At 51.6% G+C, this 22398-nt stretch overlaps 2 protein-coding genes and 1 long non-coding RNA gene across 5 annotated transcripts; 1 reads left to right on the plus strand and 2 right to left on the minus strand.

Annotated features, from left to right (window-relative positions):
• The first annotated feature begins 2641 nt into the window (after window positions 1–2641).
• PPP2R5D (protein phosphatase 2 regulatory subunit B'delta) lies at window positions 2642–20710 on the plus strand. Its single transcript, XM_028511081.2, has 16 exons — window positions 2642–2814; window positions 7621–7698; window positions 15219–15441; window positions 15680–15879; window positions 15965–16075; window positions 16180–16272; window positions 16687–16817; window positions 16940–16999; window positions 17104–17212; window positions 17423–17476; window positions 17796–17966; window positions 18072–18199; window positions 18853–18954; window positions 19041–19113; window positions 19243–19359; window positions 19523–20710. The coding sequence occupies exons 1-16, from the start codon at window positions 2788–2790 to the stop codon at window positions 19658–19660; spliced, it is 1815 nt and encodes a 604-aa protein (XP_028366882.1). The 5' UTR covers window positions 2642–2787; the 3' UTR covers window positions 19661–20710.
• Window positions 12063–13618, minus strand: LOC118500197. Its single transcript, XR_004902749.1, has 3 exons — window positions 13533–13618; window positions 12746–12841; window positions 12063–12477 (listed from the first exon to the last, which is right to left on the minus strand). It is a non-coding gene; the product is annotated as an uncharacterized LOC118500197 (long non-coding RNA).
• MEA1 (male-enhanced antigen 1) lies at window positions 20604–22353 on the minus strand. Of its 3 annotated transcripts, none has more exons than XM_028511092.1 (4): window positions 22287–22353; window positions 21494–21774; window positions 21299–21401; window positions 20604–20991 (listed from the first exon to the last, which is right to left on the minus strand). In XM_028511092.1, the coding sequence occupies exons 1-4, from the start codon at window positions 22348–22350 to the stop codon at window positions 20840–20842; spliced, it is 600 nt and encodes a 199-aa protein (XP_028366893.1). In that variant the 5' UTR covers window positions 22351–22353; the 3' UTR covers window positions 20604–20839. The 3 variants fall into 3 exon arrangements, with proteins under 3 accessions (XP_028366893.1, XP_028366890.1, XP_028366891.1); XM_028511089.2 differs by having other exon boundaries at window positions 22258–22313; XM_028511090.2 differs by lacking the exon at window positions 22287–22353 and adding an exon at window positions 22144–22264.
• Between the last annotated feature and the right edge of the window lie 45 nt (window positions 22354–22398).

Below are 22398 nucleotides of genomic sequence, written 5' to 3' on the forward strand. Positions count from 1 at the left end.
CAGCCAATCCTTACAAACTCGAGGCCCATTTCCTGTTTCTAGCTTGGGGAGAGAGGGGACAGCAGAGCGGGCAGAAGAGAGGGGTTCAAGGCTTCCGTCATGAGCGCCAAACCAACAGCTTGTTTCCCGCCTGTGCTGTCACTTAGATCTCATATTTGTTTCCGTCCCCTTGCTCTGTACAAGACACTGGACACTGGTAGGCCATACTTGCAGTTATTAACAATATATTTGTACTTAGAATCAATGGATCGGTTGGTGGCAATCTACTCTCTGGACCTTGCATTCTCTTCCAGCTACTCCTTACCAACTTTCCCCTTTCCTTCACATCAAGCATCTTGAGGTAGTCTTCTACTCTGAACATTATGCATTCCTGAAAATCCAAGAGTTGAACATTAGACTTACATGTAATAAGGTATTTCCATCCCTAGAGCTATAAGAAGATATACATGTATTTAAGATTTTATTTATTTATTTTTAGAGAGAAGGGAAGGGAGGGAGAAAGGGGAAGTGAAACATTAATGTGTGGTTGCCTCTTGTGCACCCTCTACTGGGGACGTGGCTTGCAACTGAGGCATTTGCCCTGACTGGGAATTGAACCAGCAACACTTTGGTTCGCAGGCCTACACTCAATTCACTGAGCTATACCAGCCAGGGCAGAAGATATATTTTTGAATGTCTGATTATAGTTTCTGGAGGTACCTCTAGTCCTAAACCTGAAATTGCCCAGTTCTACATCTTCACAGCAGTGTGCAAGAATGTACTAGGTAGCCCTGGCCAGTATGGCTCAGCCAGTTGGAGCATCATCCCTTGCACCAGGTGGTTGAACATTCAATTCTGCATCAGGGCACATGCTTAGTTTTTTGGTTTGGAGCTCATGTGGGAGGCAGCCAGTCAACATTTCTTTCTCACATAGATGTTTCTCTCTCTCTCTAAAATCAATAAATGTATATATGTATGAGAATATATATATCTATATATATAGATATATATGAGAATATACTAGGTAGCTGAATTTGCATGAATAAAAATTCCCATTTGGTAGTTCTAAACTATTATGTGCCTCTGTCCCCTGCCTCCTAGAGGGACCAAGGACTGGGAGGATGGTAGGGTGGGTCCAAAGAGGATATGCCTGACTGCTTCATACACAGTAGCAGGCAAGCTCTAGGCTGTAGGACTATGGTGCCCCTTGAGGCCTTAGGAACTGGTAAAGACATCTGGTATCCTGTCTCTGTCGGCACCCATACAGACACAAATATCCATCCACAAATAAATGTCCTCTCCTTTCAGGTGTTGCCCCCAGCAAATAATGGCTGGCATGCAGGCCACTCTGCATTACCTTGAAATCGTCATTAATCATTGGGAGCCAAATGCTACTTCTGTAAGATAGCCAGAAGCCTGTATTTATTGTTTTTATTCCCACACCTCTTTAGGCTCTTCAACCCACTATAAGCTTCCTTCTACTCGTCTGAAACTTGTCTGCCAAGATCACCCATAACCTTTCAACTGTAGAGTCAAGGTGATGCTGTTTGATCTTTATCTTTCTCCAGAATCTTACACTATTGACCAATTCTTTCACTTCCTTTGCCATTATGACACTAGTTTTCCTCCTACATCTCTGATACTCAACTCCTCCCATTCCCTCACCATCCATCCTCCCCACAATCCAGTGAATCGCCAACTCCTGTTGATTCTACACATTTCTCAATTCCATCCTTTCTTCTCCATACTCGTGGTCATTGTTTTATAACGTTGCTCTCCTGGGCAAGGACCACACGCTTATTCTTGAGCCTTCTCCAGTTGCTTCATGTAATCAATCTGTTACTGGTGTCCACTTTCTGAAACATATTCCTCCAGCAGCCTCTAGGTTTGTTCAATTTATTACACTGTATCTTAATCATCTGTTTATACATGTCTGTGAACTTCATCGCACTGGAACTCCTTCAGGGCAGGAACTGATCTTATCCATTATTAGGACATTGGCTTGGGCAGGGGTGGGACCTAAGGGATGTACTTCCCGAGACACTAAACAATGAGGTAGCTTTTCCACCGCGTTCCCAAGTGTGCAAATCTAGCTGGTTCCCCAATCCTGGGATACTTGGAGTAGAAAATGGATCATCTTTCCAAAGTTGCAACATACCCAGGATTCTCATCTCATCTTATCCATGCCCTGGCCTCCAGGCTTCCCCTTTGACTCTCTGCAAGCCCTGTCTAGGAAACGGATGCCCTCTAGTATTCCTGGGCGCTCTCTGCACTAATTTTGCTTATGCAATTAGTGCCGCAATACACTGATGAAGATAGGTACCCTTCATTTTAGGCCTTCTTTCGAACTGGGAGGAGGAGCAGAGTGGGGAATGAGTGAGAGCCACTTTGGAAAAGGACCGGCTGCGAAGAAAGGCCGAGGCCGACGTACCAAAGACGCCAGAGTGCGGCACTCGGTACTGAGCTTGGGCTTCCCCTTACCCCCGCCTCTTTAACTAAGCTCGACCCACTTTGGGCGGGACCTCCCACTAGAGCCAATTCTTGGAGCCTAACCCTGGCGGTTTGTACTCTTCCTTCCCAATGAGAAAAAAAGGAAGCAGCTTGGCTCCAATGACCAATCCGAAGAGGCGGTGCCTGGTTGTCAGGCAGGTTTGTAAGAGTTCGAGCCAATTGGAGGCGCAGACACCGATCGACCCGGGCGCAGCGCGCAGGCGGTGGCGAAGAGACGCCGAGCGGGCCGAGTGCGGCCGAGCAAAGCCGGAGCCGGAGCGGGGCCGCAGAAGCTGGGCCGGGTCCGGACCGGCCGAGATGCCCTATAAACTCAAGAAGGAGAAGGTGAGCGTGGCCCTTTAACCCGCGCCTCCGCCTTGGGGCCTGCGCGGAGCTCTGGGAGGGGCCCGAGCCAGGCCCGGGACAGCCCCAGACTGACCCTCCCGTCCGGCCCCCGCAGGACTCCCAGGGCCAGCCCTCAGGCCCCGCTGCTGGTCGCACCCCCAGCCGGTGCCGCAGCTGGGAAAGCGCCTCACCTTGCACGGGATAGAGTCTTCCTCCCCACTACACCTCCCGATCTATCCCGGGCCCAGGGTAACCCCCTCTCTGCAGATCTGCCCCACTCCCAGGTCACTTCCCTGATTTCTCTCCCCTTAACACTCACTCCCTCCAAGCCCCCACCCGTTTGCCCTTTGGGGACAGCCCGCCATCTGGGGTAGTCCCTCCAGAACTACTCCCCCTTCCAGCCCCTTCCCTCCCCTTCTGACCCGCCTGGGCCTGGGCCGGCCTTCTCCACCGTCCCCTACAGCCCCTTCTGCTGCCTGCCAAGCTCCCTGACCTAGAACAGCTCTGCTCTCTCTTCTCCATCAATTCTGGCCTAGGCCCCTCCCTCTAGTTCTTTCTTCACACACAAACTTGTGAGACAGGACTGAGCCTTTCCTTCTGTCTGTGGAACCTCAGAATGTCAGTGCTGGACTGGACCTCTGAATGCATTCAGTGCAATCTGAACTGATACAGATGAAGAGACTGAGGCCCTGAGAGGGAAAGGGACTTGGCCAAGGTCACACAGCCTGCTGGAGGCCCAGCTGCAATATCAGGGCTCTTCTAAGAGGCATCAACCGACTTTCAGGTTCATTCTAAACCAGTCACCTTTCCTAATCTGGGCAGGTTCCTTCCCTTAATCCTTTGCATTTTTCCCTTTTTGCATCAGTGCTGGACTTATGTCTTCCTTGGGCCATACTGTCCGAAAACCTGGAATCTGCCCTCACAGATTAATTTTCCTTCTTACCCCCTGGACTAGCCGCCCCTGGACACCCTCGCCTTTGTTATGGTGTCCTGACGCAGGCTGTTCTTGATGTTGCCTTCTTTCACCTTCCCCGTCTACCTCCATACCACTTTCCCCTGTTCCTCATCCCTGCTTTTCTCTACCCTCTGTTTCCTGCTGTTGCTGAGGTCTGACTCAGAGGTGTGGCTCCTTTGAGATACAGACTTACACAGAGGATGCTAGAATACCATTTCCAGCCTCCCCCAGCTTCTCCTCTCCTGGGCTGGCCCCTCCTGGTGGGGGACAGCTCTGGCCTTGTGTTCTGCACCAATATAAAGCAACCCACTTTATGACTCCAGAGGTGTCATGCTTTCATTTGCTCTCTGATTGGCTGGGTTGCTGGGCTTTCACCTCTGACCTTATTAATTAAACTCTTTATCCTGGGGCTGTCGGAGATCTGCCAGGGTTGTCCCCATAACCTCTCAGGGCCTGACGTAGGGTTGGTGATGTTGTAGTAGGTACTGAACCTCCTGGGGTGCTGAGCTGGTCAGCTTTGTGTACCTCACCCAGACCCTGTCCTTGTGGAGTGGGCATGCTGCAGTGGTTTGGACAGCTTAGCTTTGATGATACACCCACAGGTCAGCCACACTGGGGGCGAAAGGGCTCCTTCAAAAGGGCGGAAGGGCATGGAATTCAGGAGTAGCTGGTGAGGTTTCTACCTATCTGAGGTTTTCAGCGTGATGGAACAGATACTGTCCCATCCACAGAAAGCCTTTCTCTATTAGATGATTTGAGAAGAAGAAAAATTTTGATTAGACTTGCTGGGACCGCAGGTATAAGTATTTGGTTGGAAAAGTGTGTTGGAAGGATTTAGGTAGGGTACGTGGGGCCAGGCATCTCTGATCCCCTTCGAGGTTTAACATTCTGCTTTTGATTTCCAGTTGCATTTGGCCTCCTACTTGGTTGGCAAGTCCTGAGGAGGAGGAAGGTGACATGTGACTGAGGTCTTCCTGGATGGGGTGGGGACCAAAAGGAGGGGTGGGTAGAGCATCTTTATTGCTCATCCATCACTTCTCCTGTGTCTCCTTCATCTCTCTTGCTCCCAATCCTGACCATCCTTCAGAGCTTCATCCCTGAAGCCTTAGTTGGACTGAGCTCTCCCTCCCCCCCTGGATTTACAGAACACTTAGTAGGTCACTTGGGCCCCTTTTGTGTTCTCTTGGCCTGGAATTAATTATGGGTAAGTCTTTTCTTCTCCTTGAGATAATAACTAAGTTCCGTTTTGGTTTGGTATTTTCCTTGCACACAGTAGGTGCTCAGTGCATGGGTGCTGAGTCAATCCCTTGGGGGGATTTGCATCCCTCCTCTTCCCTTGTATTCAGATCTGGGACTTACATCTTTTAGGTTCCTGAGTCAGGTGCCCCTGCTCCCTCCCGCTTTGTTCTTGTTCATAGTGATAGTAATAACATTGACTAACATTAAGGTTTTCATGTACTAGCCCTGGCCAATGTGGCTCAGTTGGTTGAAGCGTCATCCTGTAGCCAAAAGGTTGTGGATTCAATCCTCGGTTAGGGCACATGCCCAGGTTGTGGCTTCAATCCCCAGTCAGGGTGTGTACGGGAGGCAGCTGATCAATGTGTTTCTCTCTCCCTTCCACTCTTTCTAAATGCAGTAAAAAAAAAATGTCCTCAAGTGAGGATAAAAAAAAGGTTTTCGTGTACCAGACACAATGCTAAGGGAATTAGGAACCGTGATTGTCATCATTTAGCAGGTGAGGAAACTGAGACTCAGAGAGGCTAGTTAACTTGCTGCTCTGGTTATATAACTAGTAAGAATTTGGCCCAGAACACAGAGCTGGTCCCACCGTGCCTCGCAGCCTTGCACTGCTGAGCTGGGCTCAAGTGTGTGCACTTCACCCGTTCTGCAGGAGCCAGGGAGCGGGGCGAGTTGCGGGCCTGGGCTTCCCACGCCTGCACACACCCAGGCAGCTGGGATCTCAGGTACACTTCCTGAGAGACATGACTGAGTGCTGTAGGGTAGATAGGTAGGTGGAGGGACACAAAAGAGATCCAGGAGCTTATGATTAAGTAGAAAGATGAGACATAAATGAAGAGGGGTCAGTTTTGTGCAAGAGGCCCACAGCTGGGGTGTGTGCAGCCTGCTTGGTGTTGTGTCCTGCCTGCTCCCCCTCATCCTTTTCCTCTCCGCCCCATGGTCTGAGCCACTCTCTGGCCCGTTGAGGAGGGGTCAGTGTGCCCAGCCCAGTCAGTAGGCACTAGGAGAGCACTCAGCACCAAGAAGGAGCCCGCCTGCTGATATGACTGCTTGGAGCTGCTGCGCACCTGCGACTGGCTTTCTTCCTCCCCGCCCCCACGAAGCATTCCCCCTACTCCAGCCCACACAGAGCTTTCTTCTCTCCGAAATCCTTTTGCCCCCATAGTCACAGTCATTTGATTTAACACTTCTCACTGAAGGGGCTTGGATGTCGTTGAGTCACAGAGTCTCAGAGCTGGAAGTGATTTCCAAGGTCCTCCAATCCAGTCTTCGTTTAAGGCCTGAGTCCCTTCTGTGACACGCCTTGGGGCAGGCATGAATGCCCCCCTGCCTGATTGCTCTTGGGCTTGGGGAGCTTGCAGCCTCACCAGGCAGCCTGTTTCTGTGCAGCTGCTCGGGGAGAAGATTATTCCTTGTTTGGAGCGTCATCCTGTCTTCCTGCCACTTCAGCCTGTGGCTCTTAAGCCTCTGGATCCACATAGAACAAGTTGCATCTTTTGTCCACAGGGCAGCCCTTCAGTCATCTGTGAAGCTCCCCCTCTTGCTCCCCCTCCCACCGTGACTCCTTTCCATTGTTACCTCTCCCCGTCCCTGCAGCTGTTGCTCTTAGGACAAGCTTTTGAATCTACTCCCGCTATGGGTTGTATTCCCCCCCCCCACCCCACCCAAGAAAACCTGGAATTTGTCCTTGTCCCTCCCAAAGTCTGATGCTCACAGCTGAACCAGAGCCTCTAGAACGGCTCCATCAGTGCCAAGGACAGGGGTGCTTTCATGTCCCCCCCATGCCAAACACTCCACAGTCTGTTAAGTGCACAGAAGGTCAAGTGGGCTGCCAAGACATCCATGGCACACAGATGATTAGTTTGGAGCTTGCAGTCAGACCACAATCCCCAAGTCTTTTTCACATTTTCTCTATGTGTCCCTGTGCAGTTGCTTTTTTGGGGCCCGAAACATAGAAAGAGTTGCTGAGCAGGGCTCCGAGGCAACGGCCAGGTCCCCAAGGGAGACTGGGACTAGCACTCACTTTTTGCAGCAGCTCAGGGCCTTGCCCGCATTTCTGTGCTTGTGCACTGAGGTGTTCTTGGGACAATTCCTATACTTGTTAGCATTCCTGGGCCCCACTGATTGTGCCGGTAGCACCCTCTTGTGTGGGTGCAATTAGTGACATCAAAAATAAGAAGCCTCCTGCTCTTCCCGATGGCCTTGCCGAGAGAGTAGTGACTCCTTCCTGTCCAGCATGAGAGCCTCAGGCACTCTCTGCCCACAGTAGCCTGTTCCACAGTGCTTTCACCCTGGATGTTGACAGAGACGCTCCCTGGCCCTGATTCACACACCGGCCTTGGGAGGGGAAGAGCATTATCATGCTTAATTATTATGTATTAGAGATGTCTTCCCAACCAGATTCTAAACTCTTTGGAGGGACTGAGTTTCCCTTTGTGTACTGCAACCCCTCCTCCCCTGGGCTAGGTACAAGGTAGGTTCTTGGTGATTCTTACTGATTGATCGATTCAACTGGAAGATGATAATTACAGCAAAGACCAAAGGAAGGGGTCTGGACAAGTCCTCTCCCTCCCATGGCATGTACTAACTCTAACTCCATCTTCTTCCTTCAGGAGCCCCCCAAGCTTGCCAAAGGCACAGCCAAGCCCAGCAGCTCAGGCAAGGATGGTGGAGGCGAGAGCACTGAGGAGGTAATAAATTCGAATGTGGGCGCCGCCCTAGTTATGCTGCCAGCACCAGCTCCAGGGAAGGAGGCTCCACAGCCCGGGAGGGCCTGGGGCTGCCCATCCAGTCTGCCCTCAGGCAGCCTGTCCCTTTGGCTGGTATAGAGCAGAGAAGCTCTCCCACTCTTGAGACTCCCCAGTGGTTCCTGTGAAAGTTGGTTCTCTGCCTACCAGCTTTGAATATTGAGAATTCCTTTTCCTTAGGGCAAAAAGCTAGGGGTACCAGGTCCTGGGGAAGGGAAGAAGTACATGGGTGCTCAGTGGGGTGGCAAGTGGCTCTGGGTAGGGTAGGGAGTGGGGAGTGGCTGGTGTTCCTGAGTTGAGCTGGGCTCACTGCCCTTGGTCCCGATCAGATGGGAGCTACTAAAGGACGATCATGAGCAGAGGTCAGTGCAACCCAGCAATCTAGGGCTATAAAGCAATAAATGGCAAGCGGAGAGAGTACTGTGGGGAGGAGGGCCTTAAGGAAGTCCAGAGTATGTCCGGGAAGGTCTGTACGTGTGCTCAGTGGGCTGCTCAGGGCAGTGGGTGGCCCTATGAACACACAGCCGGTGCCTGGGTTACCAGGGGCTGGTGGTCCTCTCCTTCTCTGCTTCCTGCCTCCTGTTCCAGACTGTTCAGAGGGATGCACAGGAAATAGCGGCAGGTCTGGTGTGTTTTGGGAAGAAGAGATCTGTTAACAAGTGTTTGGGGTTAACTCTGGATTTAGATTTTTCCGGGTAATTCTTGTCCCTATCCTATCACCTTTAAAGAAAACCAAGCACTTTTCACACCTGCAGCCATTGCGCTGGGCCTCACTGGAGTAATCGGAAGAAGCAGGGTGGCTGTCCCCCATTTTACAGACATGAGAGTTAAGGACCACAGAAGATAAATTTCTCTGTTCTCTACATTGATACAGCAGTCTGATCAGGTCTCCAGAATAGTCCCGATCCCTGGGTGTTGTAACTGTTCGTTCCCACGTGTTTTTCCCCACCAGAGTGCGGACTCTGAGGGAAGAAGCTGGCTGCCTTCCCGCCCCTGTGTGCTCATGCACTCGGTTCACAGCAGCTTGGTAGACACCGGTGGGGAGCACTCCCTCTGGGTTCAGTCTCCCCTTTAGGAACAACGACGTGTGGAACCCACAGGGAAGGTGGTTGGGAACTGGCACCTGAATTCAAAGCATCAAGAGAGCCTTAGAAACAGGATTTAGAGGGACAGAAAGGGCCCTGGCTGGTTGGCTCAGTGGACTGAGTTGGGGCCTGCAAATCAGGGAGACTAGCTGGTGGGATTCCCAGTGAGGGCACAGGCCTGGGTTGTGGGCCAGGTCCCCAGTTGGGGGTGTGTGAGAGGCAACCACACATTGATGCTTCTCTCCCTCTCTTTCTCTCTTCCCCTAATATTTTTAATCTTTTAATAATATAAATATTTATTTTTAATAAATAATTTGTATTATTTATTTTTAAAAAAATAAATAAAATCTGCCCTGGGGGGCGTAGCTCAGTGGATTGAGCTTGGGCTGCGAACCGAAGAGTCACAGTTTCGATTCCCAGCCAGGGTACATTCCTGGGTTGCAGGCCATAACCCTCAGCAACCACACATTGATGTTTCTCTCTCTCTCTCTCTCTCTCTCTCTCCGTCTCTCTCTCTCTCTCTCTCTCTCTCTCTCTCTCTATATATATATATATATACATATATCCCTCCCTTCTCTCTAAAAATAAATAAATAAATAAATAAATAAAATCTTTTAAAAAATAAGGTACAGAAAGGCATATTTAGGGGCTGTACCTTTTGCCTAACTAACTCATACTTGTTTCATTATTACATTGGTGTCATTTCCTGAAATTGGCCTACGTTGACCTCCTTCAGTCCCCCAGGACAGGGTCAGGGATCCTGCTATTTGCTCCCCTGGCACCCAGTACCACCCACAGCAGCACTTAACCAGAGCTGTAATGCAACAATTCCGTGTGAATTCATTGTTTATTGGTTGGCTCCTTCGTTAGCACGCGAGCTCTAATGTGAAGCCTTTTAATGCCAGAGGACCTGGCACACCGGGAGACACCAGCATTTAACTGCATTGGTGAGTGAAGAGTGGGTAAGCAAATAAACCAATTCCAAATGAGAGCTGGAGGGAACCTTAGAGTCTAACCCCACCTTTCATAGGTGGGAAAACGAAGGCCAAGCAGGTTAAGAAATATGCCAAGTCCAGCTCCTAGGATTTCTCCACTGCCTTTCCCGACAAATCTGATAAAGGCAGTAAGTCAACATCAGGCCCTCTGGGAAAGGAGTGAGTTCACCTTTTGCTCTGTTTTGTGAAACGTCGCTCAGGGCTTAACTGTAAGACAGCTGCAAGAATTCTGCTCCATGCTTTTCTAGAAATGTACCCATGTGGCTCCAGGGAGAGGGACAGTGGAAAAGTTGGTGGCCAGGCTGTGAGGCCCACGGCATCAAAAGCTGTTTGGCACAGTCTTTCCCTCGCCCCTCATGTAGTTCAGAATTTCGGGCTCTTAGAGCCAGATTTGCCATTTGCCCTGTGTTAAGCATTTGCCAGTCTTTCCAGTTGACCCTAACAATTATAGCAGGTGACATTGATTTTATTGAATTTGTGTGTATTAGTTTCCTAGGGCAGCCATAACAAATGACCACAAACTGGGTGGATGAAAATAACAGGTTTATTTTTTCACAGTTCTGGAAGCCAGAAGTCTGAAATCAGGGTGTCAGCAGGCCATTTCCCTCTTAGGTTCTAGGGAAGAATCTGAGCCATGCCCCTCCCCCAGCTTCTGGTGGCTTCCAGGGATCCTTGGTGCACCTTGGCCTGTAGATGCATCAGTCCAGTCTCCACCTCCGGCCTCCCGTGGCCTTCTTCCCTGTGTGTGTGTCCATGTCTCTGTGTCGAGATTCCCTCTTAGTAAGGACACAAGTCCTGTTGGATTTAGGTTCCACCCTAATCCCAGATGACCTCGTCTTAACTTGATTACATCCACAGAGACTCTATTTCCAAATAACATTGCACTTACAGATGTTGGGTTGATGTGAAATCTGGGAGGGACACTGTTCTACTCAGTATACTCTGTACCAGGCATTGTGTCGAGTACTTTGCATGCATTTAATCTTATAACCTCTTTTAATCTTCACTGAGCTCCCATCGGGTCACTCCTTATCATGATCCCCATTCAACCGATGACACTGAGGCTTAATAATGCAAAGTAGCTCTTACCTGGCAATAAAACAGCAGAGCTAGAATCCTCCCCAGGCCTGTGTGGCTAGGAAGCCAGTTCTTCTGTGTCCTTGGTGACACCACACACTGGCTCTGAGATTCTGGGAGGTTTTCCAGTCTCAGACTGGAAAGGGGCCTCAGGAGGTTGGTCAGACTTACTCTGACCTGCCACGGCAGGCCGGGCTCTTGTTTGGTCTGTCTTTGGAGGAAGCAGTTCGGGGCTGTGGGCTTTTCTATGTGCTGTGCCCTGTCCCGAGTACTGGGAGGGAAGGCGGAGGGAGGAAGAAATTACCCTATTCTCCCCCACTTCAGCCTGACTGTTACCCTAGACCATGTTTGGTCATATCAGTCCTCCACTTCAAAACCTCTGTTGGCATCTTGTCCACAAACTCAGACTCACACCCTCAGCCCTGCGGAGCTGGCCTACCCATTCCTTTAACTCCCATCCTGGTTTCTTGTTACCTGAGCCCTTGTGTGGCTCAGGGTCCTTACTGATGTAATTCCATTGACCTGGACTGCTTTATTTTTCTCCTTTCTTCCTTTGCCTAAAGTCGCATTTATCCTTTAAGGGCCAAAATAAAAGTCACCTCTTCAGGAATGTCTTCCTTAATCCTTTAGGCAGAGTTTGTAGTTCACCCCTGCGGGCTCCCATACACTTTGCTGCTTTCTCTGCCTTTGCATTTCCCTCGTTCTAATAGGGGCTTTCCATGTCTGTCTCACCCACTGGACTCTGAGCTCTTTGAGGGCAAGGGCCATGTCCCATCCACCTTTTAATCTCTGATGCTGAGAGTGTGATATTTATTGAACGAATGAAAGGAGGAAAAATTTAAGCACAACTAGATAGAGCTCTAGATGTCAGTATAGGAGTGAATGCCTCTGTGATTTTCAGGGTTTTAAACTAAAATGATCTTTATTTGGCTAGTTATTTATTATATAAAAGTTATAACATTAGTCTTGGCATTTTTCACTATTTATCTTTCATATTTCTGTTATAACACTTTCTATAGTGCTTAAATAATATTTCTACCTCCTACTTTTTTATGTTTAAATATGTGGGCTGAATTTTTGTTTAGATTTTATTTATTAATTTTGAGACAGAGGGGAGAGGAGGGAGAAAGAGAGGGAGAGAGACATCAGTGTGGGGCTGCCTCTCACACGCCCCTGACGGGGGACCTGGCCCACATGTGGGCTGAATTATTAATGGTGGCTGTTAGGATGCGGTCGGACCAGCATTGGTTCAGAATGAGCAAGTACAGCTGTCGTCTCCTGAGTGTCGGCATGGTGTATAAATCAAAGTGCCACTGGACGGCTGGAGGCCTGAGTCTAGGAGGGCTCCTTGGAGTTTGAGTCCTGCTGGGAGTCCAGGCAGAGGCGATGGCCACTACGGAGTGGGCCACTCTCAGAAGTGGGACCACGCGGGACACAGGTGGGGAGCAGGTTGGCCGAGCTGTCTTTGGTCCAGTCACACTCTGACAGCTGCAGAAGGTCCTCCAGGGGACTCACCTGCCTCCCACAGCCAGCCCTGATCAGGGAGGGGAGGTCAGAAGCTGGAGCTTTTAGGAGAAAGTGTTGAACATGAAGTAAGTCTCTGGCATATCTTCCTACCTCCCTTCTGGCCAGCATGCTTCCAAGCTAAGGGAGAGCAGACCAGGGATGCTCCTTGGGTCTGGGGCCTGGGAGCCAGTGGTCCTTACAAAACCAGTGTGGTTTTTAAATTTTGATTTTTAGCCATGCAACCTTCTCTTGAAACCTACGTGCAGAGTGGTTGGGAAACCACTAATCTAGTCCCACCCCCTCTTCATTAGTGGAGAAAACTGAGACCTTGCTTTTCCCAGCATGTTCTGGGAGGAATGCCTCCTTTCCCTGCATGTCCTCTTGGTGTGAGGTTTGTGGAGGCGCAGGCTGTCTGCGTCTTACCTGGGAAGACAGGGAGGGACTTGTTTTTTCCTGAGTGTTGTTCCTCTGCTGCTGCGGGGCCCCTTGTCCTACTATCACTAATGTCTCTCCCTCCCACTCTGCTCCTGCCGCTGCTGGGGGCTCTGTTCTGAGGCTTCCCAAGTTGGGACAGGAAAGGCCTTGGCCCCCAATCAACCAACCAGATGTTCCCTGAAGGCCTGTTAGGTGCCAGTGTTGAGAGGACCCAGTGCAGTGCAAACCAGCGTCCAGGCTTTTGAGGGACTCTCTGTCTAGTGGGGGAATGATACCGAACAGACCAAGAAAGAGGTGTCACTGGGGGTGATCAGAGAGCCAGTGGTATAGAGAAGTAGTGTCAGGAGGTTGGGGACGGGGAATGGGCACCCAGGGCCTGGGGTCATCTGAGAAGGCTTTTGGGAAAAGGTGGGACTTAAACTGGGTTTTGAAAGATGCAGGGACTTCTGGTGTCCCCATTTTAAAATAAGGACAGTGCATTTGAGGAAGGAAGTTCCCGGCTGCATTCCTAAAACCCAGGGGATGGGAAATAATAATAATAACTATCTCATCAAACTGTAATGGGGTTTAAATGGACAGTATATGTGTGCTATATATGGAGAGGAGGTAGGGACAGCAGGTGTGAGGACAGGAGGGAGGGCTGCTCTCCTGTGGCCAGAGCCCAGCTGGATGTGGCCACCTGTCCTGCTGCAGCCGGTCTCTGGTTGGGAGTGAGGGCCGTCCTGCAGCTCAGCCCCTCCCCTCTCCCAAGACCGGTCCCAGGACACGTGCAGGCTTCTGAAGATGGGCCTTGTGGGGCTCAGACACCCGTGTCTAGGACGAAGTAAAGAGATGGCTTTTAAAAATTAGCTGTATTTACAAAATATAAAAAGGCAGAAAAAAGTCACCTATCATTCTGCTGCCACAGGAGGTCGTCCTGACCGCAGTGGTGGGCTTGCTCTTGTTCTTCCCATCTTAGGTGAGTTTCCAGTTCCACGTGTCTTGATGTGGGAGCTCAGGCCTGTCCAGTTCGGTATCACCCTTACGTCACTTAGCATAGCAAGCAGTTTTCTGTCACTACACAGTTTCAGGCTTTTTGTCTTATGATAAATTTTTATCAGTGTGATAAACACGAACACGTACAGCTTTCAGAAAGCCGGGTGGCGCTCTGGGGCTGCGGCGAGGAGGACAGCCATGCCCAGGCCCCTCTCCTCCTGTTGCTCCGTGGCAGCCGCTTCCAGCTCCTCACCCTTTCTTTGGAGAGTGACTTCTGTGCTTCCAGATAAGATTCTTTTACTGCTTTTTTCCAAAATTGTTTGAGGTTTTCATTTTAACTAGTGACTCGCTACTGTGGAAAATTAAAACCTCAGTGTCTTATAACTCTGCACACACATTTCCCGTCTCAGAATTCTTACCATCAATTTTAGGTTCATGACTATAACTGAATAAATATTTTTTCACAGCTGAACTGTGTATGATTACATTTAGTACACAGTTTTCATAAACATAATCTTAACTCCATGATATCCCGTGTATGTATTTATTTGCTGTTATAAATAAGGTTGTAAAAAGTATAAAAAGGCCAAAGCCTTTTTTTATACTTATGATTTTTCTTAAGCTATATTTCTAGTAGTTAAACCACCGAGACATGGGAGTGAATTTCTTTTAACCTTTAATGGAAGAATGTCACACATTCAGTAAAGTCATACAGTACAGTATCTTAGGTGTCTGCTCAATAAATTTTTACGTGCGTTTTGCTATGGACTCTCTCCCGGACCCAGTCGAGATGTAAAATGCTTCCATTACTCAGAAGGTTCCTCGTGCCGTTTCTCAGTCAATACGCACACAACTCCCCTCACCATGCTGGCCCGGCCCTGGAGACGTAGCCACCTTTCTGACTTCTGTCACCACCTGTCCATGAACTGGAGTGACCTTTTTTTAAAAAAAAAAAAAAAAAGATTTTATTTATTTGTTTTTAGAGAGAGGGGTAGTGGGGGAGAAAGAGGAGAGAAACATCATTTGGTTGCCTCTTGTGCGCCCCCTACTGGGGACCCAGTCTGCAACCCAGGCATGTGCTCTGTCTGACTGGGAATCGAACCAGTGACTTTTTGGTTTGCAGGCTGGTGATCAATCCACTGAGCCACACTGGCCAGGACTGGAATGACCATTTTGAAGGCTCCTGATGCACAGGATGTGGGCATTACTTTGGGAGACATGACTTCATGAACACTCCCTTCTGGGGATAACCCATAGTTATCTCTGATCCTGGCCTTAGTTCCTTCAGGGCAGGGGACATAAGTGGGCTTGGGGGGTGAGGGATGGTCCAGGCCTGGGGTGGCAGACATCACTTGGGGAGCGGACTTCAACCCTTTACTTCTTTGACCAGGCTCAGCTCCAGCCGCAGCCGCAACCCCAGCCGCAGCCGCAGCCCCAGTCTCAGCCACCGCCATCCAACAAGCGTCCCAGCAACAGCACACCACCCCCAACGCAGCTCAGCAAAATCAAGTACTCAGGGGGCCCCCAGATTGTTAAGAAGGAGCGACGGCAAAGCTCATCTCGCTTCAATCTCAGCAAGAACCGGGAGCTTCAGAAGCTTCCTGCCCTGAAAGGTACTTGGGAAAGGTCAAGGGGGCTGGTGCACCAGGCCTAGGGGGCACGGGGCATTGGCAAATGGAGGTTTGAGGTGTTTTGGGAGGATGGGACTTCAGCAAATGTGAGGGGAGTTCTACTGGGCCGAGGGTGCCAGGGGGCGGGATGGGGCAGCGGAAGCCCTGTAAGACAAGTAGGGAGTGGCGGGCGGCAAAGCACTGGAGGGGGAGAGCCTGACTGCCGGGCCCTCCCCTCTAGACTCGCCAACCCAGGAACGGGAGGAGCTTTTTATCCAGAAGCTACGCCAGTGCTGCGTCCTCTTCGACTTTGTGTCAGACCCACTCAGTGACCTCAAATTCAAGGAGGTGAAGCGGGCAGGACTCAATGAAATGGTGGAGTACATCACCCACAGCCGCGACGTCGTCACCGAGGCCATCTACCCTGAGGCTGTCACCATGGTGGGCACGGGGAAGGGGGAGAGTGGGCAGGGCTGGGGGCCCTGGAGAAGCCCGAGCAGAGCTCTCACCTGGGCCCAACCTTCAGTTTTCAGTGAACCTGTTCCGGACACTGCCACCTTCATCAAATCCCACCGGGGCCGAGTTCGACCCAGAGGAAGACGAGCCCACCCTGGAAGCTGCCTGGCCACATCTCCAGGTCGGCCTTGGCTGCGGGGACTGGGGCACTCTGAGACCTGTGGCCAGGGGTACCTCCTGGTCCTTGGGAATACTCCCTGAGTGTATGCTCCTTTCTCCCCACAGCTCGTGTACGAGTTTTTCTTACGTTTCCTCGAGTCTCCTGATTTCCAGCCAAACATAGCCAAGAAGTACATTGACCAGAAGTTTGTCCTTGCTGTGAGTCCCCGAAGTTCCTGTCCTTTCCCTCCTTCTAGCACGTGAACTCTAGGCCCACAACCCTTACTCCAGTCCCAGCTGCTCTTTCTCCTTCTGCAAATATATTGGGTTTCAGCCGTGTCTGTACAGGAGACTGGGGGTTAAACAAACCTACTCTGCCTTCAGAAGCTTCTGGCATAATGAAAGGAAACAAAAAAGCAAGTTATCCAGCCCCCTCAATGGGGGTATGCAAACATGCATACTCAGATGTCACCTTGGGTACAGCAGTATAATAAAACCACTTCCCCCAGACACTTGTCCCGAGGCCCCCCTCTCCACAGAGCCTTTGGGCTTCTCCCAGCCAGGACCCCAGATCACCCCAGCCCTGCCTTTCTCAGCTTCCACCTCACTGCCTTCCCTCTTGCCTGCTCCCAGCTCCTGGACCTGTTTGACAGTGAGGACCCTCGAGAGCGGGACTTCCTCAAGACTATCTTGCATCGAATCTATGGCAAGTTTTTGGGGCTCCGGGCTTATATCCGTAGACAGATCAACCACATCTTCTACAGGTGAGGCCAGGACCCCAGGCTCAGGAGCAAAGCAAGCACCGCTAAGTTGGGGGAAGAAGGGAGGTAGGGGGACTTGAGAAGGGGCATCAGGGTTGTCAAGAGACCCTTTTTTCTTCCCTCAGGTTCATCTATGAGACGGAGCATCACAACGGGATTGCTGAGCTCCTGGAGATCCTGGGCAGGTGAGAGGAGGGGTGGGGGTGCATACGCCTGATGAAGGTTGGGAGGTTGGTGCATTCAGCTAAACCAGGCCCTTTGGTCCTAATAACCCTCTCTTAACTCCTAGCATCATCAACGGCTTTGCCTTGCCCCTTAAGGAAGAGCACAAGATGTTCCTTATTCGTGTCCTGCTTCCCCTTCACAAAGTCAAATCCCTGAGTGTCTACCACCCTCAGGTAAGCTGCCTTCTTCCTGACCATCCCTGACCCTGACAGCAGAGAAATGACAGGGAAGGAAGCTCTCTAGCTGGGATGCGGAGGCAGAGGGAGCTGGTGGGGTCATTTCCTGTCTACACCTCCTTTTCCATTTGGGGTCTTGCTTCTGTCACTGAGCTGCATGAGACCTGGGCCCTGCCCTCACTTCCTTTCTACCTCAACCTTTTGCAGCTGGCATACTGCGTGGTGCAGTTCCTGGAGAAGGAGAGCAGTCTCACTGAGCCGGTAATTCCCTTTCTAAGCCCCAGCGTCTGCGCCCCCCCCACCCCCCGCATCTGTCAGTAGCTCTCGCCAGTCTGTATCCGTCACGCAGTGCCATAGGCAGGTGCTCAGGAGGGGTGTAGCCCACCCAACAGGTGGCATGGCTTCCTCTCTGAAGAAGAGAAACCTATGCACACCTAGGAGGTAGATCCAAGCCAGAGACATCAGCAGCCAGCTGAGGCCACCCGTGCTCTGCCCACTGTGGTGGGGAGGGCGAGGGAGACTTCTTGGAGAACCAGGTAGCTGTTGAGAATTTTGTCCCCATGTCCTCCTTGTCTCACAGGTCATTGTGGGGCTTCTCAAGTTCTGGCCAAAGACCCACAGCCCGAAGGAGGTGATGTTCCTGAATGAACTAGAGGAGATTCTGGATGTCATTGAACCTTCAGAGTTCAGCAAAGTGATGGAACCACTCTTCCGCCAGCTTGCCAAGTGTGTCTCTAGCCCCCATTTCCAGGTGAGATCCAGACCCTGCATAATCACAGCCCTGACTTCTGGGAACTGAGGGGTTTCTTAAGCAAAGCAAGCTGTACCCCCACCGAGTCCTGCCTGTCCCCACCAGGTGGCAGAGCGCGCCCTCTATTACTGGAACAACGAGTACATCATGAGCCTGATAAGTGACAACGCTGCCCGAGTCCTCCCCATCATGTTCCCTGCACTCTACAGGAACTCCAAGAGCCACTGGAACAAGTAGGAGGCTGTGGTGGGGCTCTGGTTTTGTGAGCTGTGAGGGTGTGGGAGATCTAAAGAGCCAATTTCATCTGGTCACTCTGCAAGTGGGATGGTGCCCACTGTACATTCATTCATAGGACCTTGAGGGACTGGCTGGGGAGAAAAGACACCTATGTGAGAGATCTCGGGGATAACAAACAGCAGGGCAGTGGCCTGCATCACACCGCTTCTTGCAGTCAGATACTGTGTCTTCTTGGAGACTTAACTCTATGCTTTAGGAAGCTGATGTGATCTTCCTAGTGTGTGTTGAGTCCGTGTTGTAAAAAGGCTTTCCTGCTAAACACAAACACACTGCGGTGCAGACGCACGTCCCACTGCCAGGAGGCCATCGGTGTGGGCTGCAGCGGAGGAGGCAGTCGGGGGAAGGCAGGCCTTGGAGCACGGGGTGAGGGGAAGACGGACAGGCCAACCGATACCTGTAAAGACCCCGAAATGCCAGGCTCATCACACGATTTGACCAGAGATGAGTTTACACTGTAGACAGGTTTGGGAAACGGACGTGGTAAGTGAGAAAGCTCTTAGCAGAGACACCTCCTAGAAGAGAGCAAAGTGGGACCTGGCACTAAGGACAGGCTCTGGCCCCTCACACCTCATCTTTCCCCTGCTGGCAGGACAATCCATGGGCTGATCTACAACGCCCTGAAGCTGTTTATGGAGATGAACCAGAAGCTGTTCGATGACTGCACACAGCAGTACAAGGCAGAGAAGCAGAAGTGAGTGTGTCTGCCCGGGGGCTTTGGTCATCCATCACCAGCCCCCTCTGCTTCTCTCTCAAACTCCCCTGTCTTCGCTCCCTCAGGGGCCGGTTCCGAATGAAGGAAAGAGAAGAGATGTGGCAAAAGATCGAAGAGCTGGCCCGGCTTAATCCCCAGGTGAGGTCTTCCTGCCACTGCCCGGAACTGAGGGGCCACCTTAGGCTGGGGGAGGGTTTGAGGAGGAATACAGCAAACAGGTCCAGACTTCTGAAGTGGTTCCCCCACTTGTCTATGCCTCCTTCTCAGTATCCCATGTTCCGAGCTCCACCACCACTGCCTCCCGTGTACTCGATGGAGACAGAGACCCCCACAGCAGAGGACATCCAGCTTCTGAAGAGGACAGTGGAGACAGAGGCTGTGCAGGTGGCAGGGCACAGAGGGAGGTGGGAGGGGCGGAGAGCAGAAATAAAGACAGCTCTGGAAGGGGGAGGAGACAGGAATAGCAGAGCCAAGGAGGGAGGGGGGAAATAATAGAACGTACTGGTAATTGGTCACCATTCCTTGTTTTCTCCATGTCTGCACACAGATGCTAAAAGACATCAAGAAGGAGAAAGTGCTGCTTCGGAGGAAGTCAGAGCTGCCCCAGGACGTGTACACCATTAAGGCGCTAGAGGCTCACAAGCGGGCGGAAGAGTTCTTAACTGCCAGCCAAGAGGCTCTCTGACGCCCTCACCTTCCCTGCGCCGGGCCACAGCCCACTCAGCCCTGGGATGCCACCCCAGCCCTCCACCCTCTGCTCCCCACTGGCTGACTTGGGGCAAGGCAGTGCCTCTCTAGCTACTCTAGGGAGGGTGACGTGGCACGTGAAGCAGAGACACTCACAGAGTGGTCCCTCTTCTCCCCAAAATGTGTCCATGCCTCCCAGTGGCTAGTGCAGACAGGCTGAGCACTGAGACGTTCGGCGCTCAGACAGCCGGGGATGCCTGTCCCCTCCTGCTCCCAACCCCACAGCTACCTGAGGCTGCTGAGAAACACACACAGGAATCCATATGCTCCTCCCCTCTTCCCTTCATCCTCATCTGAACTCCAGGGGTCTCCTTTTTTCCTCCTCTGCAGAGCACACAGGGAGCAGCAGGAGATTCTTTTCACCAAAGTTATGTCAAGCCCCACTAGCCCCTAAAGTCAGTAGCTGGAGGGTTGCCAACCCCCAACAGCACAAAGAGGCCCCCAGCCCCTGCAATGTGCAGGCTGAGGGGGCTGTACTATTTCCTCTTACCCCCTGCCTGACCAAGACCATGTAGGTGGTCAAAGGGAGAACTGCATAGGCTGTGGACAACAGGCGATGAATAAAGAGCCCAGCTGGATCAAGAGAAGGGGATGAACAAACACCCTACCTTGTGCCCCTACTTTGGTGAGCAGCAGCCCTAGGATCATAGATACAGAAGGGACCACCTGGGGCTGACTGCTTTCCTGTGCTGTTGGTTCCCAAAGTTAGGAGGAAGGAAGCAGGGAGCAGTGTCCTAAGCATGGCTCCCCTCCAACACCTATTTATTTGCTTGTTTGTGCTGGGCAGACCCTCACTTGTCCCTTTCAGGCATCATGGAGGGGCAAGGGACTTAGGAGAGCCAGGCCTGGGTTCCAGGGGCACAGGCAGTGCAGCTTGTGGCTGTGTACACAGGGTGCTTTATTCTCCAGAGTGATACATGCTGTGGTGGGTTGGGCTCGGGCCAGTGTCCCCATATGTACAGAACTGAATAAAGTGGGTCTCTGAGAAGAAGTCTGGTTTGCCATGATGTGGAAAGGGAGATGGGAGGATGGAGATGGGCATTACAACCAGGGTTGTGTCCAGTCCTGTGCTGGTTCCAGTCTGGAATGCTGGCAGGTAAGGCAGCTCTCAAGATGGTCACTTCCAGGCAGGGGATGCCTGCCGGGCTTGGAGAGCCTTCTGTACCATGTCTTCCCACTGGGCATCTGATATCTCCCGAGCCCAGGCAGGAACTCCTGGTGCAGGCAGGCTTACCCCAGCCATTGTCCTTTTCACCAGCTCGACGTGTTCTGAAAGCATAGGTAGAGACCAATTAGTGGATAGAAACAATGGGACCAGCTCCCTCTCTATTCATTGAATTAAACCAGGGCCATTGGGTTAGCAAAGTCACCAAGTCCATCTGGTATTTCTGGGGAAGCCTGCCCATTCCCTAAGTCTAGCAGAATGGCATTTTCACCCGATTCTGAAGTCTGCAAAATACAGATTACAAACTGTCATTTTAGAAAGAGGGTGCTGCTCTGTGACCTTTATTGGCTCTGGCCAGTCCCTTCCCTCCATAACTATACCAGAATAAAAATAAAAAGGGATCTCTTTTACCTGGATCCATGGGAATAGAGCTGTGGTTGCTCAATGCTGTAGCTCCCTCCTCATCTTCATCATCACTCTGTAATGGTGGGTCTGGCAAATGAAGCCCCAGAGCCTGAATAGCCAGAGAGGAGACAGTTCAGTCAGGGCTGGTCCTTCAAGGGTCCCAGCTTTACCTGCTCAGGAAAAATGCCTCTTCCACCATACCTGGATCCGATCCTGGATATCAGCAACTACATCTTCTCCATCCCCCACTGGTGCCAGCTCCACCTCCTCTGGTTCAGGATCTTGGTTCAGGGGCTGGTAGGAGTAACCAGCTGGGCCTGCCCCGGTTTCCTCTTGCTCTTCCTCAGGCTCCTCACTGCTCCAATCCCCAGTGCCTTCTGTAGGGCCCTGCTGCGGCCCTAGTTCCTCAGTCTGATTGGGGAAGATACGCTCAGGGCCCATGATGTCTCCCCCTAGAACTACTGTTGCCATCCGGGCAGGGGCTGCAAGAACAGGGAGGCAGGATAGAACTCTGATGAAATCAGGTATACATTCAGCTTCCAGTCCAACTTCTTGTGGTTTCCTGTGTCCACAAAACATTTCAACGCCCCCAACCCACCCCAGCATCTCCTCGGTCTTCCATCTTTTAAGTCAGTTCTTATTTCAAAACGAGGCCCACTCGCCTCGTTCGGCCGTATCTTAAACAGCAGCTCAACCGCAGACCAAGCTTTCTCCCAGAACACACCCCCTCCAGAACCCCGCCTTCCAGCCCCCACTCCTGACTCGGGAACTCCGGGTCACCAAACAAGCTCCCCCAGACAGGGAGTACCCGTTCCCTCCTCCCCTCTCAATATCGTTCCCCTTTGTACCACCTGACAAAGGCCCTTCAGGCCCCAGGGGCTCCCCTTAAATGGACCCAGCTGAGCGTTCCCCACCCGCCCCCACCGATTGTCCGCGCCAGTATCTCCGCGAGCGCCTTTTCTTACCAGCTCAGAGCCCGGGGCCCAACCCTCACCTTCACTTCCGGCGGGGTAGGACTTGCTTGTGTGCCTTGCCCTCCAGCCCCGCCCCATGCTCATGATTGACGCGAGCGAGGACAACGACTCCGCCCCCTGCCCCGCCTCCGT

This window comes from Phyllostomus discolor, chromosome 4 (genome assembly GCF_004126475.2).
Source record: "Phyllostomus discolor isolate MPI-MPIP mPhyDis1 chromosome 4, mPhyDis1.pri.v3, whole genome shotgun sequence".
Classification (NCBI taxonomy): domain Eukaryota; kingdom Metazoa; phylum Chordata; class Mammalia; order Chiroptera; family Phyllostomidae; genus Phyllostomus; species Phyllostomus discolor.

Coding starts and splice junctions, on each gene's coding strand:
- MEA1 (XM_028511092.1), bottom strand. CDS start 22,350: ATGAGCATGGGGCGGGGCTGGAGGGCAAGGCACACAAGCAAGTCCTAC. Junction 21,775..22,286: donor CTACCCCGCCGGAAGTGAAG/GTGAGGGTTGGG, acceptor CTGTTCTTGCAG/CCCCTGCCCGGATGGCAACA. Junction 21,402..21,493: donor ATATCCAGGATCGGATCCAG/GTATGGTGGAAG, acceptor CTGGCTATTCAG/GCTCTGGGGCTTCATTTGCC.
- PPP2R5D (XM_028511081.2), top strand. CDS start 2,788: ATGCCCTATAAACTCAAGAAGGAGAAG. Junction 7,699..15,218: donor GAGGCGAGAGCACTGAGGAG/GTAATAAATTCG, acceptor TTCTTTGACCAG/GCTCAGCTCCAGCCGCAGCC. Junction 15,880..15,964: donor ACCCTGAGGCTGTCACCATG/GTGGGCACGGGG, acceptor CCCAACCTTCAG/TTTTCAGTGAACCTGTTCCG.